At 40.6% G+C, this 17041-nt stretch overlaps 1 protein-coding gene across 1 annotated transcript in view; it reads left to right on the plus strand.

Annotated features, from left to right (window-relative positions):
- The window catches only part of dipk1c (divergent protein kinase domain 1C), a 51973-nt gene extending 35398 nt beyond the window's left edge, over positions 1-16575 (plus strand). Inside the window, exons 2-8 of the mRNA XM_083995464.1 lie at positions 5661-5864; positions 5950-6003; positions 6101-6282; positions 8296-8605; positions 11839-12003; positions 14976-15050; positions 15143-16575. Of these exons, the coding sequence (XP_083851590.1) occupies positions 5661-5864; positions 5950-6003; positions 6101-6282; positions 8296-8605; positions 11839-12003; positions 14976-15050; positions 15143-15352 (1200 nt within the window). The 3' untranslated portion in view covers positions 15353-16575. The remainder of the gene's footprint in view (positions 1-5660; positions 5865-5949; positions 6004-6100; positions 6283-8295; positions 8606-11838; positions 12004-14975; positions 15051-15142) is intronic.
- Positions 16576-17041: the final 466 nt, after the last annotated feature.

The raw sequence follows: 17041 nt of genomic DNA on the forward strand, positions 1-17041 counted from the left end.
CTGTGGTGGCGACAGCGGGGCCCACGGTGACCAGGGAGTCCATCAGATGTTCCTCCTCTCGAAGCTGGTACAGGAAGGATATCCTCTTTTCCATTTCGGCGATGGTCTGGTTCAGGCGGACACAGCCAGCGCACCCGGATGGTGAGGATAGTGGAGGCATGGTGAGTACAGATGAATCCGGTGGTGGCTGAGGAGGTAAAAACAGCTGTGGCCAGTAAAAGAGAACTGAGGAGCGATGTGCTAGTGGTAGCAGCTCAGGTGAGCGCAGATAGCAGGCGGTAGCGCTAGACTGTGATGATCCAGGGAGCAGCGAAAACTTACCGGGAGCAGGCTCAAAGACTGAGCCTGCTGCGATGTACCGGCCTCCGGTAAGCAAACTGGGTGCCTGTGATCTTCTCCCAGTGGCGGTGATGATGGTTTGCCGGGTTGGCTAGCATGAAGCTAAAAACAAGCTCCGGTATGCTAGCAGCGGTGCTCTCGGTAGCCGACTCGGAGGTGCGTTTTAAGAACTAAGAGCTCAAGACAGACTTAACTGATCATTGAGCCGTTTGCTCATGATAAAGCACAGGGTTGAAAGAGTCAGTACCACCGAAATTCGAAGTTAAAAGCTGGGTAAAAGTAGGTAAAATCGGTGGTCTTCGGCAGAGCTTCAGAGCGTCGGCAGAGCTTCGGCAGAGCTTCCGGGAATCAGTACAAGAGGGACATTACACACGAGCAGTATGGAGGTATTTGGATGTTTTTTGGTGTGTCTTTTTGGACGAAGAAAAGTGGTATCCATTGACAACCATTATATGGACAAATACTGCTGCACGGACCCCCCCGTAACTCAGAGAAGGGACGGAGGACTCTGAAAATTCTCACAGCTCTTAGTTGACATGAGGGTGAGTAGATAATGAGTGAAATTTGAATTTTGGGTGAACTATCCCTTTAATGAATCCATGTTGTTGTGCTGCCCATCAGAGACAGCTCACTGTCACAACCGAAGTCCTGGACTGAAACCGAGTGAATGTGAACATCTGTCCACGCGCAGACAGACACACTCCTGTCTGCAGTCAGGAGCTGGACTCTACAGAGCAGAACCGGCTCACAGGCACCAGACCTCTGAGCCTGGGATGGAAGAAATTAAAACTATCTGTTAGTTATGTCTCTGGAAAAAACTTTTACATCAAAAGTTAACTGATACATCTGTACTTGATGATTGCATATAACATTACAGAGAGGAATGAAAAGAAAAGAGTCAAATCTGAATTCTGACACTTGAGATCAAGAAGCCTGTGTAAACAACAGAATACTATTACTACAAAGCGTTGCATTGCATACACACACAAAGGCATATCCAATACATATTTCCCTTTCATACACACACACACACGCAGCAATAATCTGAAGCTGATCCTCTCCACGGAGAGAAGCCAACAGGCTTCAGGGCTGAGAAGGGAGGAAGCAGCTGGAGAGTGTGATGTGATGCAAGGTGGAGGAAATCCAGGGAATTAAAGCGGATATGTGAGGGAGCTGCAGAGCTCACCAGGCTGGGATCAAGACCAGAGTCTGCAGATGTCCGAGTCGGCTGGGGCTGGGGGAGGATTCCCTGTGCTGGCCTGGCTCGCTGTGAGACAGGCGCTGTTGTGTGGTCCCGGTGGACGAGACGCTTCGAGATACAAACATTTCAAACAGGGTTCCCAAGCTCCAGTTGTCAGTGTGAACCCTGAACAGATGCTGTCCAGAGCTGAGACACAGACAAGCTGCTGTGCAAACCACAAATCAAAAGGACTCTGAAAATATTGATACTTGTACGTGCACGTGTGTGTGTGTGTGTGTGTGTGTCTAGGGGTGTCAAACTCAAATACGCCGCGGGCCAGAATTTTAAAAATGGTACAAGTCGAGGGCCACATGGTTGTTTATTGAGAACTTATTGAAATGACCTTTTTACACATATTGAACCTAAAACTAATAAAGCTTGTAAGTTATTGCATATAAAACAACAATAAATAAATAAAAAATCAGTTGCATTCATTTCTAATGGCTCTATCTGCAGCTTTCCATAGTCATTTCTAATTAGGGATGCACATGATTAACCATTAACCAATTTCAAGAACTTTGACTGATTAATATTGATTAATATTTTTTTAACTTCTATGTGTCAACTTATGGGGGCTTGACGACACGTGCAGACTTACTCTCGTGCCTTCAGTCATATCAGTCATTCGTTTCTCAACAGGAAGTTAGACATATGTGACAGTTATGCAGCTCAGTCCAGTGACAGACGGTCAGATGACCAACGTAAAGGGACGTCTGCGTGTGCATCACCTGTAACAACGGCGCTGCTAAACAAACAAAAAGAAAGAAAAAAAGTACGGTAGCTACTGTGGTCTCCAGCGTTGCCCAGTGTTCACCTGCTGCTCCACAGAGGAGCTGTCAGAGGAACTCTGCTGTGTGCTATGTGTTTCATAACGGCAAGAGAAAAAAAAAAGCACATTGTCGATCACCCTCTCAATTGACAACAGAGGATCAGGTTGCTCGCGGCCCCCTGATAGACGTGCACTGGCAGTGCATTGTGGGATTTGTAGTTTTAGTGGTACGTGCAACATACCGGCAGGCCACAATTAGATATTATCATGCGGGCCAAAGATAATTGGACATAATTAAGCACTCGCGGGCCACATAAAATGACGTGGCGGGCCACATCTGGCCCGCGGGCCTTGAGTTTGACACATGTGCTGGGGCTTGGGGAGCCTTATGCAGATATGGGATCAATCTAAATCTTTAGCCTTTATTTAACCAGGTATTCTAAATATCACTCATTGCCCAACAGCTACAATTACACACACAGGAGTGGATATCATTCACCATGATGCCAGACAGCAGGAAGTTTTACTCAAAAGGGAGGGAGGGACATAATTACAGAGTCTCCTTTAACTTTCAACACCTCCCCTCCCACTCCTCTTTAGTCCATCAACAACACACATAGAGAGAGAGAGAGAGAGTCTGAGATAAGAAGCAGCACTTGTAGGATAGATCTGAGCAGGGAGAGGATGATCCAGAGGGAGACAGGTGGAGTGGGCGACAGGTGAGCAGGTGTTTAATGAATCAGCCTCCAGATGTGTCATCCTGCATGACACAACGTACAACTCAGATAATGAACAAATGATTCTTTCTGATTCACACGTAGCCTCTCTCCATCTTCACCAAACTCCAAGAAAAGAAAAAAAAAAGATACATAAGGTGGGATCCATCTGGCAGGAGGCGTCAGTGTGTGAAATTCAACATTGGCTCCGGTCTAGAGATTGATAGACCATCTGTATGTCTGTGACTCAGGGACCAGACGAGGGGCCAAACCTCCACATTATCTCAACTGTCCCCTTCAACATTTAAACTGTGTGATGCTGAAAAGATGAAAGAGCCTCTCTCATCAGTCTGCTGTCATCAGCCTTATATTCTCCTCTGCTGTTAAAAACACAGTCTCTCCTTTCAGCCCAAGTCTGTTACACTTCCTGCCTCTTAAACCACGACTCAGTCCTGAAGATCTATATCTTTTTTATTTTCATTCATGTTCTAAACAGCTGTATTGTAGTTTCTGTGATTTTCATTCCTTCCAATGGACTGAAAAATGATTTAAACAATTCTGCAGTAACATCTTCCTCCTCCAAAAACAGTGTCCTAGCTGTGTAAAGTGAAATACGCTACCTCCTCTCCACTCCTCCCTGTATTTACAGAGTCATTTCATTGGACCAATCAGGTGCAGAAAGAAAACTCTGGGGAAAAAAGAAGTGAAATTAGGGGAATTTCACAGGAAATGAGAAATACCTGAAGAATTATTTTTGGAAATCCCGTAGAAACTACAGGATTCAAGGCTGAACAACCAGGAAAGAGAAAAAAAGTTTTTTACATTTGTTTTCTAACACAGCTGTTACTGTTCTGCAGAGTGAGGAGCATCACTCAGTCCCATGTCCTGACTTTTCTATTAGACGTATGACAAAAGCATATGGGCTGTAACACAGATAACATCAACATCACCTTTTACTCCTTACTTCAAACTTACTCCTTACTTTTAAAGATGTTTCTCCTGACTAACTCATATCTTTCAAAAGATGTCTCCTTCCTCACCTCCTCTCTGTTGACTGTGCCTTTAATTCAGGTCCAACAGGATTACACAATGAAACAGTGGCTGGACTAGTGAAACCAGAGGTTTTTGTGTGACCATGCCCTAAAGTCTAACAGTAAACAGTGGAATCTGCACAAACATGGTGGAATGAATGTGGTAAAAGCTGCATTAGCTACAATAAAGCAGCAGTGCTGCTCCAGTGTGTGATGGTGGAGGTTACCTGTAAGACTCTGAGCTGCTCACTGACTGATGTTTGTGTTGGAATGTGGGCAGCATGAGGATTAGCCGGGTAATCCCCTGGACCAGGACCAGGCTAATCCTCCGGCTCGACCCGCACACCTCAACTGGACACTGAGCTGCTCAGACACTACACAGGACACAGGTGTCTGTCTGTGTGTGTGTGTGTGTGTGTGTGTGTGAAGTGTGTGTGTGTGCACGCGCTCATCTCTGTGTTCACTCAGATGTAGAATCTCCCTCAGATGGTAAAGGAAAAGAAAAACAGAACCAGGTGGAGAGAAGGATTTGTGTCAAAATGATGAAACAGAACAAGCTGGCTTCAGTCTGTCACACAATTTATCAACAATTGTAGTTTCAGGTTGACTTTATTCTCTGTTAGGAGTTAAGACGAGACACTACAGGCAAAAACACTGTTTCTTCAAGCACTCATCAATTTTGACATTTTGCTTCCTCATGTCTTCTTTCAAAATAGTGAAAAGAAATGGTAGAAAATCCACATTAAGCCGTTTTTTTGTTTTTTTGTTTTTTTTTTACTTCATTGTGTCTCTTTCGTCTGTAGATTTCTCCTAAATTCACCAAAAGTTAACAGCTGCTGTGACATGTGCTGTGCCTGTTGTCAAGTATCATTGTAAAGCTCTCCAAAAAGGCCATTTCCTTTGTATCAGCAACAAATTGTAAAGGTACGATTGACAATAACAATCTATGGAATTTTACAGTAAAAGGCCGTTTTCTCAAAATAAGTTTTCCTCTTACTCTGAGCTAGAAATCTCCACTTCAGCAGCACTTACATCAAACCATCCATTTTGATCCCTTTCTATATTCTGAAGGTTTTTACAGAGGGGACTATTGATATATCATTCACAGCCTGATTTATACAACATTTTATTCCTAAAAAACATGGCAATTTTTTTTTTTTTTTTTTTTTTTTAGGACTGGTGACAGTATTTTATCATTTACAGAAGTAAATGATAAAAAGAGATATCCAAAATCCCCTCTTCTGAGTCTAATATGTCAACAAAATAAAAGATGAAAAAATATAAGTGGCTTTATCCATTGTTCAGATTTCTGTTCTGGAAATGTATGCAAGTTAGTGCAAATTTAATTAGATATTGCCTATTTACATATTTACACATAAAACTTGACAAACTTGGAATACAAAAAATGTTTGTCTTAATAGAAGTGATTAACTTGAGAAGTTTCATGGTGATATTTAAATTTTTACATATTCACCTGTAGAATTAGCAGGACTGTAATGATTCTGGTCTGACTTAAGCCTGTGATGCTGTTTGAGGTTCAGGAACCTTTCTGTTTTGTTGCACAGTGTCTGGAGTTTGGCGAGGGCTCGGTGACGGGGGACATGTGTGAGGATCTGTGTGTGCTCGGCCTGGTGGAGTACAAGCGCTGCCTCTACTACGAGAACGGGAAGAAGGTGATAGAAGCACGTTGGAGAGGAAACCCAATCATCCTCAAGTCCAAACTGGAGAATTTCTCCTCCTACGAGCCACTGGGGATTCTGGACTACCAGGTAATGTCCGCATTTTTTATTTATCCACTCAATTTAGGGCCAGAGAACACTGAAAATGATTCATAATCATCTTTTCTCTATTCAGGACACAGCAGAGGAGCTCTCCCCTCTTGATGTGGTTTTCTACGCCACCCTGGAAGTAAGTTATATCAGACGTTTAGTGCTAATAAAGCCACTTACCAGACAAAAATCAAAGTTTGCAGTGCATATTATACTGTAATGTCCTCTGATCTTAGGTACGAAACTCCCTGGGGCTGGCTGAGGAGGGTGAGGATGAAGAGGGAGGAGGAGGAGGGAGTAACAGCTCTCTGGCCAGACTGTGGGGGAAGAAGCTGCAACACAGAGACAAGAGCTACTCCAGAGCAGAGCTGGCCTCCCTCTGGTCCCTGCTGCAGCAGGAGGAGTACACCTTCCTCAGGTAAAACCACAACAACACCTGAGACCTGGATCCCCCAGCCAAACCTGTTGCAATGGTGGCTCTAAGAAAATCAGTTTAATATCAAAGTCCATCCTCTTTGAGGCAAAGCATGAATATTTCTTATGCAGATCTTCTGATGATCTGATCCAATGGCGATGTCGAAGGAAATTTCAGGGTGTCACCTCAATAAATTAATAAATTAATAAACTGCTAATTTTACAGTAGTCAGGGGTGGAAATATCGCAATAGCTTTTTTGACGATTTTTTATTTTTATATGGTGCAATGTGCATTTGTTCGCCTTTTTTACATACAGAGAGTACAGGTTTTGAAAAGGGTTTAAGTTCACTTTATAATGGAGTAGGCTATGTTAATTTATAGGCTCCTACAGTATTTGTGTGCAGATAAATGTTAAAAATGCAGACTAAAAATCAAGAAAATCGGCAATATCGTAGAATCGCAATTTAAATCGAATCGGTATCCAAAAAATCGTAGAAGAATCGAATCCGGAGAAAAGCATATCGTCCCAGCCCTAGTCAGGTCAGTAGTTGCTGATATAATTCATTCTTGTTGATGGGTATCTTTAGATTTCCTATAATTCATTCAGAATTTCGTTCCAGCATCACCTCCAAAAAAAAAAAAACATAACTATGTACTGAAGTCTGACCACATAAGGTTGTTTCACTGGAGGACGAGGACAAAAAGACATCTTTTTTATTTTGTTTTTTTTTTTATTGGAGGGCACAGACACTCAGACACCAACAGGCTGGAAGCCAAAACTCCACTGAGTCCAAAAATAAAACCGACGAGGCGAGGTGACCTGTGCTGCTGCTTATCTGAGGCCTGCAGACAGAGCTGCAGTGACAAATGGAGTTCAGATATTAAAAAAAAGAGTGTGTATGTGTGTGTGTGTTAGGGGAGATAGGTGGCTAAACCACAGTGGATTTGTCTGACCTGAAAAGAATGCTGTATTAACCCTTGCACCAGTGTGTATGACCTGTTCCACTGGAATATTAAGGCTCATAAAATGGAATCGTATTATGTGTGATGGCATCAGACTGTTGTCACCAGTATCACTCATGATAATGAGTGCTAATAATGTTCAATAAATGTTGAGATCTACTCAGAATCACAAAGATGAGCCACACTTCGGTGCAATATCAGAATATCAGAGAATCATCCAACACTGGAGGATTCGTTCTCACTCTGTGGACAATGAGTCCAAGTATGAACTGTTATGGCGATCTATGTAGCCAAGTCATTGTTGTGAGATGATCAACAGTTCTAGTAGCCTATTGTGGGTTTCACAACTAAAACTATCATGTTTAAAAAAGACAACTGTTCTGACTAGCATCACTAAAATTAGAAACAAAATTAAAGGAGACATATTCTGTCCCTTTCCCACAAATTAAAATAGTTCCCAGGTGTCTTAAAGACATGTCTGTCACATGCTTTGGTCAAAATCCCCCAAGGATCAAACATCACAGCTCTTTTCATCCTCTCTAAACAGCCCTGTTCAGAACAGCTGCTTTCAGTGTCTGTCCCTTTAAATGCAAATGAACCACTGCTTGCCCCGCCCCTTCTACTGCTACCAGGTAGGGGTGGGATTATCCAAATCTGAAAACTAGTTACATCATTACTTGACAACTGAGGGAACAGCTCGTAAAACCACATGGGTTTCAACCTAGAGAGCCTGAAAATTACAGATTTTTTAGTCAATTCTCACAGTTTGGGGGATGGAAGGCAAGACAAACACCTAAATATATGCCTTCAGAAAGTGATATTTCTGTACGTGATGTGTGTTTTAAAACTAGAATAGCTAATACATTGCTAAGGGGGTAAAATTAGCATGTCTAAAATTAGCATGGCTATAGTAAAAGTAAGAGCTCTCTGATTGGATGTTTGTAGCAGCAGCTCTCAGGCCTGTAGTTGACTTCTTTAGTTCATCTCTGTATTTGTATATTCAGTCAACCCTTGCTGCTCCTGAACCTTCATCTCCCACTTGGTTTCCTCAGAGTCCTGCAGGACCTCAGCACCCATGTGGCCAAAGTGTTGGGCTCCTGCGGTCACTTCTACGCTGTGGAGTACCTCTCTGCAGGCCACGCCTGGGACCAGAACATCTTCTCCCTGGAGGAGGTTGCTGGTCCCGGGCCACAGGGTCCGGACCCGTCCGGAGCCTACGGGAGGTGGACCACCAGGGAGATGGTCCACCGTATCGCGCTGAGCTTTCTGGACATGGTTTGGCACTTTGACAACGACTTCACTCACAAACTTCACCTGTGTGACATCAAACCTGAGAACTTCGCCATCAGGAAGGACCTGACTGTGAGTTTCATACACTTTGTGATTCACTTTGTTTGATACGTCTCTTCCAGAATGACTCACTCTGAGTGAGCCTGAACGGGCTGAATGTTCTCTGAGAGAAAGAACAGGGTAAAAGCACAGCAGCAAGCTTGGAGAGAAAGGATCAAAGGGACTTTAAATAAAAAGCCATTAGAGATGGAAATTAGTGAGTGGATAGACTGTGGTTACGTGAAGTTTATTTGAAAATAATGTTTTTTTCAGCCAAAAGGATAAATGATGGCCCTGCTGGGAAAGAGATGGTCATTTTACACAGGAATAAATAAGCAAATTTATATATAGGCTGTCATAAATTTCAGCATCGTTAATATACTATAGACATGTCATGATTACTTGTTTTCATAAGGATTAGATGCCACAATTATTTAGGCTGCTCGTCAACATTCCTAAAATACTGTCACTTTCCAAAAAAGATTATGTTGGAACCATATAGACAAATCAGCACAACTGGCATGGGATGAAAACAAGCAGAGCATTGAACTGGTAGGAGTTTAAATGGTGTGTGTGTCATTTGTATTGGGAAAAAAGAGATTGAAATGACAATTAATGACTTGAATATTCCAAACTTTTTCCCTGGTTGGTCATGTATTAAATAGATACTTAAAATATTTGTGTGTATATAATTAGTAATGCAATTATGTTTAAACCATATTTGATTTTTACACATCCATACAGCGGTGTTTTAATTAATTAATGCATAATAAGCATGATAACGTAATACCATGTTTATTTCTCTGACAATTATGGTACCAAGAAAATCTGTAATGGTGACATCCCTAATGCATTTGATTGCACAACAGACAATCTGATAAATGATGATGATGATGATGATGATGATGATCATATCAGCTCCACCTTCTTTGTTGGACAAAAGCTTGTGATAACCCCAGTTTAAACTGCTAAAGAAAAACATCTTCTACTGTTGACATTATTATTCAGTCTGAAAAGCAACAGATTGAATTATTATCTTTAACCAAAAAACTGTTCAAGAGTTGGAAGAACTTTTTAAAGAGCACAGATGAGCTTGGCTAGTGTGGATGTCACCTGAGTGCTGACACCCAGGACACCATAGAAGGCAGAAGAACCCCGGGTGAATCAAAGTTTATTTCTGTGGTAGTCAAACTGATCTGAGTCACCCTCAGATAATCTAAACTCAAAACCGTGGACAGAAAGTTTTCCAACCCTCCAAAACCAGCTGCTTTTCATACGACTGCAGTGCCTGTGTTAGTGTGTGAGAGCTTCATGGATTGACTTTCAGCTTCAGGTCTGTCTTCTGATTACCTGTTTCCCTCAGTGGCCAGAATTTCCTTAATGATTGTGAACTCAGAGTCCTCTATGCTCGTCATCCTTCTGTTTGTGACTGAGAAAAAACGCAGCTGTTGAAACTTTAGTAAGAATCTGACTCATGTATTCTCCATCATTTCTCCGTGATACGACCATTAAAGGTTGAAACGTTGCTTATTTTGGTGAGTGGAACGAGCCCGACGGATAAAAAAAGGGACATTCTTCCTGCTTTTTTTCCTTGTGGACAGAGCAGCAGTGAGAAAGTCAAGCAGAGGTCTTTGGTTGTTTTCCCATCGTTATCAGATGGTTTGATGGGTTTAGCAGCAAACTGAGCCAGACTGTCATTAATCCAGCAGCGTGTCAGGTCTGTGCTGGGCTCTGGGCCAACAATCACAACTCTATCCAAACTGTTTTCTCTTTCACTCGGCTGGATGCTGATTAGTGGAGAATGAGCAGTTAAAAAAAACATGGCATTTGTAAACAACAGGCTAATCACCTTTCTTACAGTGTTAACAGGATCAGTGTTGTTGCTGCTCCTGAATACATTTAACAACTCAGACTTTACTGCGCCAACGCTGTAAAACAAGAGCTCCAGTATAAGGCTTACCTTGAAACCAGCAGCAGCTTCTACACATGCTCATTTCATAAACACACAGTAAACAGCTTCCACTGCAACTGGAATGAATCATTTTATATATCCCACATTTGTCTATGTTTTATGAATAGGCAGTGATATTCTGTAGACTTGGAGAAAATTAAAAGCATACCTGTGAGAAGAGAAAGAAAGAGAAAAGAGAGAAAGACAGAGAGAGAGACTGCTGACTCACTTTAAATCTGATGATAAAATGTATCTGCACAGCCTTTGTATTTCCTTTTCTTTTTTTAAGTGTTTATTTCACACCAGTACACAGTAACCAGACAGAACAAACTCACACATCAACACACCACAACAGCAACAACACAAAAAACAACAAAGGGAGATAGACGAAGCATAGCTTTTAGATTTCCATCCCCATTTACACACTAAGACACCATCAAGACATGCATAACAACAAATAAATAAATAATAATAATAATAATAAACAGAAAAAACAAGCAAGCAGACAACCAAACAAACAAATAAACAAACAAACAAAAAAACATTGCGAACTCCCTCAACAGTCCTAATTTAATTTAATTTAATTTAATTTAACCACCCCCGTCTTCCCTATACACGTCAAACATCTGCTGTTTAAACTTTCTTTTAAACTCACTTAGACTTTTACTGTTTCTGATGTTTTCAGCCAAACTGTTCCACATAGTTACTCCACAAACTGAGAAACACAGAGATTTAAGCGTTGTCCTTGTGAGCTGCTGTGCCAGTTCATGTTGACCCCGAAGGTCATAGTATCTCTTGGCACTTTCCCTTTCACAGAAAAGTCCTTGAATAATTACAGGTAATTAATTATGTTTCGCCAAATAGGCAATTTGTACAGTTTTTAATTTAATCAAATCTACGAATTTCAACGCAGCTGCCCTCAAGAACAAGTCATTAGTATGTTCATTGTACTTTACATTGCATACAATATGAATAGCTCTAGCTTTGTGTGTGTATTTACACCATCTTCACACTTGAAGTCATAAATTATAATCAGTGTATTGTATTTAGAAAAGTATTTGTAAAACAGGTATGAAATTATAAGATGTGCACAATAATATTTGAAATCATAAATAATGAAGTGTACAATGAAGTGATTAGTGTATAAAATACTTGTAGTACTTATAGATCCCACGTAAGTGCACTTTTTCTTTTAAACCTTTGTTTGCACATTCAGAGTCTGTACATTCTATTTCAAGGTGTCGCCGTCACACTAGGATTTAGAAACACTTATAGGTGATGAGCTTGAGTCAGTGTGCTGTGCTGTCTGCTGCAGGTGGTGGCCATCGACGTGGACATGGCCTTCTTTGAGCCCAAGATGAGGGACATCCTGGACCAGAACTGCAGCAGTGATGACGACTGTAACTTCTTTGACTGTTCGTCCAGGTGTAACCTGAACAGACGCAGGTGCAGCCCTCGCCGTAGCAACAGCAACCTGCAGGTAAGACTCCCACTCACTCTTTACCTGAGCCCTTACTTTGTATTCACTACCTGAACTTCACTACATTCACATTTACATCCACAAACGTGCATTTTATTTTTTTCTTGTTCTGGTTTGGTTTTCTCTATTTCAAATAGATAGTTTCTTATTATTTGTTTATAATTTATTTGTTTTTAAAACAAATATGGTTGAATATTTAGTCTTATCTGTTTTATATTTTTTGTACATTTTTTAACACAAATTAATTACACAAACCCAAAGTAGCCAGAGATGTTTGTGTCCTGACTTATCTAACTAAAACTTTGTTGCCTAACAGTGGTTTAGGAAAACATCAGTGATTATTACATTATATAAATATTAACAATACTCAATATTTTAAAATACAAAAATTCACCTTCCATGATGAATTCAGACAGGGGAGGTTGAGTCAGTTAGAATTTGGTGATCTTTAGTTTTATTTTAAGAGATTGAAAACAGATAAAAACTGAAGCTGCAAAATTCATCATTTCATGTTTCAATCCCCATCCCTTCATTGCATTATTTCTTTGTGTCATATTTAACGTGTGTGTGTCCACTCCTCTGCGCTATCTCTTCTGCACGCTCTGACCCGCTCAGACAGAAAATGTAATGAGGCCTGAATGCATTCGTGCCGCCATACGCGAGCCTGGCTCCTAATAAGGTGCTTGATAAATTACAGGGTTGTCTGTTTCTCCCAGACTCAGTGATCCATCTTTCACAACATTTAATTATACCTGTGCGAAGTAAAGAGACAAGTGGAATGATAATTAGTCATTGGAGGAGCTGAGGGCCGAGCTTGCTGCCGGCATGTTGCGTCTTTAAATCTGTTTTTATTGGAGATGCTTCAAATACATTTGCACTGAATCATTTCATAGCCTGTAAAAGTTTTATATGAATCTATTTTATTTTTATCCATATGTGCACATGTTTTACTGCAGGTTTCAAATTCAGAGTAAAGAGAGACTCAAAATGTAAATCAAGAGAAAGCAGTGAAATGAGTCAAACAGGACGTTGATTTTATGGATCTTCTCATAATTGATCTTTTAACGTTTTTTTTTAATTAATATTTATTTTTGCCTGAAGTACATTTTACCAAGAACTGCAAAGAATGAAACATTGTGGAAATAATTTTAAAAAGGCTTTAAAGGCTGAAATGCTTATTTCAGATTCTGTACACTAATATCATGAATCCAGACTCTAGATGAAAAATACAAATGTTTCTAATTCTATTTTTTCTAATTATTTTAATTCATTTATAATTCAACTGAATTAATTAATTCTATTCTCAATCTTTAATATAAAATAATGACAATTTCTTCACAGAAGAGGTAAAGATTCAGTTTGGTCAGACACTTTGGAGGAATTTCACTGTCTTGCCTTTGACTTTTTATCTCACGATTATTTTAATTATAAATTATAATATTATTATAATATGATAATAAATACAGATATCCTCTGAGCATAAATGTATTATCTTTGATTCAATGTCAAATATGTTTCAGGGTTGTTGTTTTGTTTTGTTTTGTTTTGTTTGGGTTTTTTTTTTTAGTAGATAATAATTTTTATTATCTAATAATTTTGAAGACATTCATTAGTTTGGTTATAAAGTAGCTGCAACACATCACAGGATTTTAGAGCTAAAATTAGATGAATTATATGTAGCAGAAATAGTTGTCGATTATCATTGATATACATTTCTTTTCGTTACATCTCAGTATTTTCGTAATTTATGATTAACTAGATATGAATTAGTACAATAGCTTGCTTTCAGTTATTATTATTAGTTTTCGTATCGAAGGAAATGCGTGCAAAGCCGAGGCGGACATCACCATCACCGCCATCATCACCATGACAATGCCCAGACAGACTCTCATCACCCTGCTGGCTCCTGTATCACATGTCATATGATATAAGATCCCTGTATTCACCTGAGGAGGATGTGCTAATATGATACGGAGGGAAAATATTTTTCTATGGCTGATGACTGGATGGGATGCACAAACACTTAGAGATACAGACTGTGGAGGAAATAAGAAGTGAAAGGTGACCTGTGGTTACAGGTCATTGTAAGAAAAGGTTATTAAAGGATGGAAACATATAAGACAAATGAAGGAGAGAAAATGAGAAAATAAAAAAGGAAAGGTAAGAATGAAAGGTGCAAGAAAGTATAGAAGACAGAGGATCCAGGTGTAGACCAAAGAGCAAGACAATGAGAACAAAACCAAATAATAAAAGTGACAATAATAGAAAAGATGATGGTGAATTGAGAGAGTGAAATAGACAGTAAAAGGAAAAATTGGGGGGGGGAAAAGAGAAAAATGAACAAAAGATCAGAAGAACAAAGGAGACGAGAAGATGAGTGAAGACCGGACCAGACACTGGCACAGGACAGCAGTGATGATGACACGTCAGTGACACACTGCTCTCCTATTGGCCCATCTGAGGCTCCACAGGTGTCTCCTGACAATTATCTCCCATGACCCTCCTTGTGTCAATCACCTCCTCAGAGAAAGGAGCCATTGTCTTTTTACCTGTATGTGGGTGTGTGTGTGTGTGTTGTACTGACTGATGTGTGTGTGATGTACTGACTGATGTGTGTGTGTGTGTGTGTGTTTGATAATGAAAAGTGAGGTGTCATCTGCATAAAAACAAATTCTCATCATTTACTCGTCTCATCTTTCCTCTATTCATTTCTTCTTTCTTTTCTTTTTCCTACCCTATATGTTTCTGTTTCCTGTCCCCTTCTTTCACTCCATCTCACTTCCATCTTTTTCCTCTCCTTCTCTTCTCTCTTGCCTATTCACTCCTCTCTCTTCCTTGTGATTTAACCATCTGCTTATGTTTCCACTACTCTTTTCTCCCATCTCTTCTGCATCTCATCTGTTTTTTTTCCTTTTTACTCCCCTTGCCTTTATTCATCTAATTCCTTCCTCTCCTTCTTCTTCTTCCTTCAGGTGATCTGTGAGAAGATTTTCAGACCATGGTTCTCTCCGACTCTGCTCGGGGCCAAAGCAGGACTCCCTCTGCAGGTGGCTTTTTGTATTTTCATCCCTTTCATTAACATTCTTCAACAAAAGCACTTGATGATTTGTTAATTACAAGTTCTGGTGGGTTTGAACAGGTGGAGCTGCAGCGAGCGGTGCAGGAGTGTTCAGAAACAGGTGGAGGTGTCAAGGAAAGAGAAGAGGACGGAGGGGGAGGAGGCGGCAGAGACATCCATCAGCACCTCCTCAACATCCTGACCCGCCTCCTCCAAGAGGGAGGGGCTTCGGGTGAAAGAGGAGAGGCAAGGGAGGAGAAAGGTCACATTCACACAGCACTGAACTTCTGAGGGGGGTTTCAGCTCCTCCAGAACGCTCCAGTGGAAACCAACAGGGACAGTACACCATACACTCTTTATTCTTAATACAGGACGAAGGACATGCACCTAGTGATGATTCCTGCAGAAAGAAAACACAGACTCTCATATACGTGTTGGCTGATGGGACAGAGTTCACTGATTCATCTCAGGTTCAGACCTGCCAGTTCGGCCCCAGTCAGCTCCAAGGACAATGGAGTATGGAGGCTTTGTTGGATCATTTTAAAGACATATTAACAATAAAGCCATACACCACATGCACAAAAGTATGTGGACACCCATTTCCTTGTGGGCCTAAGCTGCAATGAAAGGGACTCTGAGTTGAAATGGAAGTCCTAGCCTCAGTCGTGTCCGGCGCCCAGCAGGAATGGACCTTATCATCCAGTCTGCTATCTGGAGGTCCTCGGTGTCCTCATATTTTTGGCATTTGAGGAAAAAATCACTTTGTTCCATTTCATCACAGTGAATCTGTAAACACGCAGCAATGCCTTAAGTGTCTCCTCATCAGAGGAACATGTCATGGATCCTATGCACACGGATCTTCTTGGAGTTTTCTTTCTTTTATTAAACCACTTAGTCTCAGTGAGATGTAAAACGCCCTCTCTCATTTAAAGAGAGTCTGTAGTCAGAAAACAATTATGCATAAAGCTGTAGTAACCTGTAGGTAACGTTATATTATCATTTATTGAAATGTTGTTTTTGTGGCTAAATGAATGACTGATGGCCAATGCTGTCATTTGTTGGGTTTAAGTTTACAGTTTGTGGGTAATTTTGTGTTGTTTGCCCATTATTTAGTACTAAGCTGCTAAGATTTCTTTACCGGTGCTTGACAATTCAGTGTTCCATCAGATTTTCACTCCATAAATTACAATGGTCTGAGTCACTTTAAACAAACATCGCTGACTGAGTCAGATAAACAAATAAACCTGAAGACATATGAGGCTGCAGCCAGGAGATGGTTGGCTTAGTTTAGTTTAGCTTAACTTAACTTAGTTTAGCTTAGCTTACAGACTGGATACACGGAGATGGTTAGCCTGGCTCTGTCAAAACAAGGCTCTCTGGGGGACAATATATGATATTGTGTTAATTTATTTTGTGTTAACATCAGCAGGCTTTGTTTTAACATAGAGTAGATGTGTAGAGACTTAACACCCTCTTCAGCGCCAGGCTTCTGTAAACAGCCTAAAAATTGTTGAAGTTTGATTTCATATGTGCAGCTCAGAATAAAATAAAATCTGTAACAACATTTGAGGCTTTGCTGTGTTTCTTCCTTCAGGGCAGCATAGTGTGTTGTCATTGATATATTACACTGTTTCCTGTCAGATTCTAGTAAGAGTCAGTTGTGTTTTTAGTATTGTGTTATTACTTCATCAAGATGTTTTGAACAGAGAAGTAAGAAAACCTTCAAAAAGCTGTGTGGAAATGAGGATGAAGGACGTTCCATTTAACAACATTTCAACCAATGGCCTGCAGCTATGGATGGACCCTGTGACCTGAGTGCTCACTGAGTCTCACCACTTCTTAGTCTTAGCTCACCTTCAGTGTGAGGAGTGCCTTGCCTCAACACTTCCACAGGAGACAGAGACAGAGGACTGACTGTCCTTCAGCAGTTGAGATGGATCCACCACAAACCACTTGTCTAAAGCTGCCTCCTCACGTTGT

The sequence above is a fragment of the Trachurus trachurus genome (assembly GCF_905171665.1).
Source record: "Trachurus trachurus genome assembly, chromosome: 20".
Classification (NCBI taxonomy): Eukaryota; Metazoa; Chordata; class Actinopteri; order Carangiformes; family Carangidae; genus Trachurus; species Trachurus trachurus.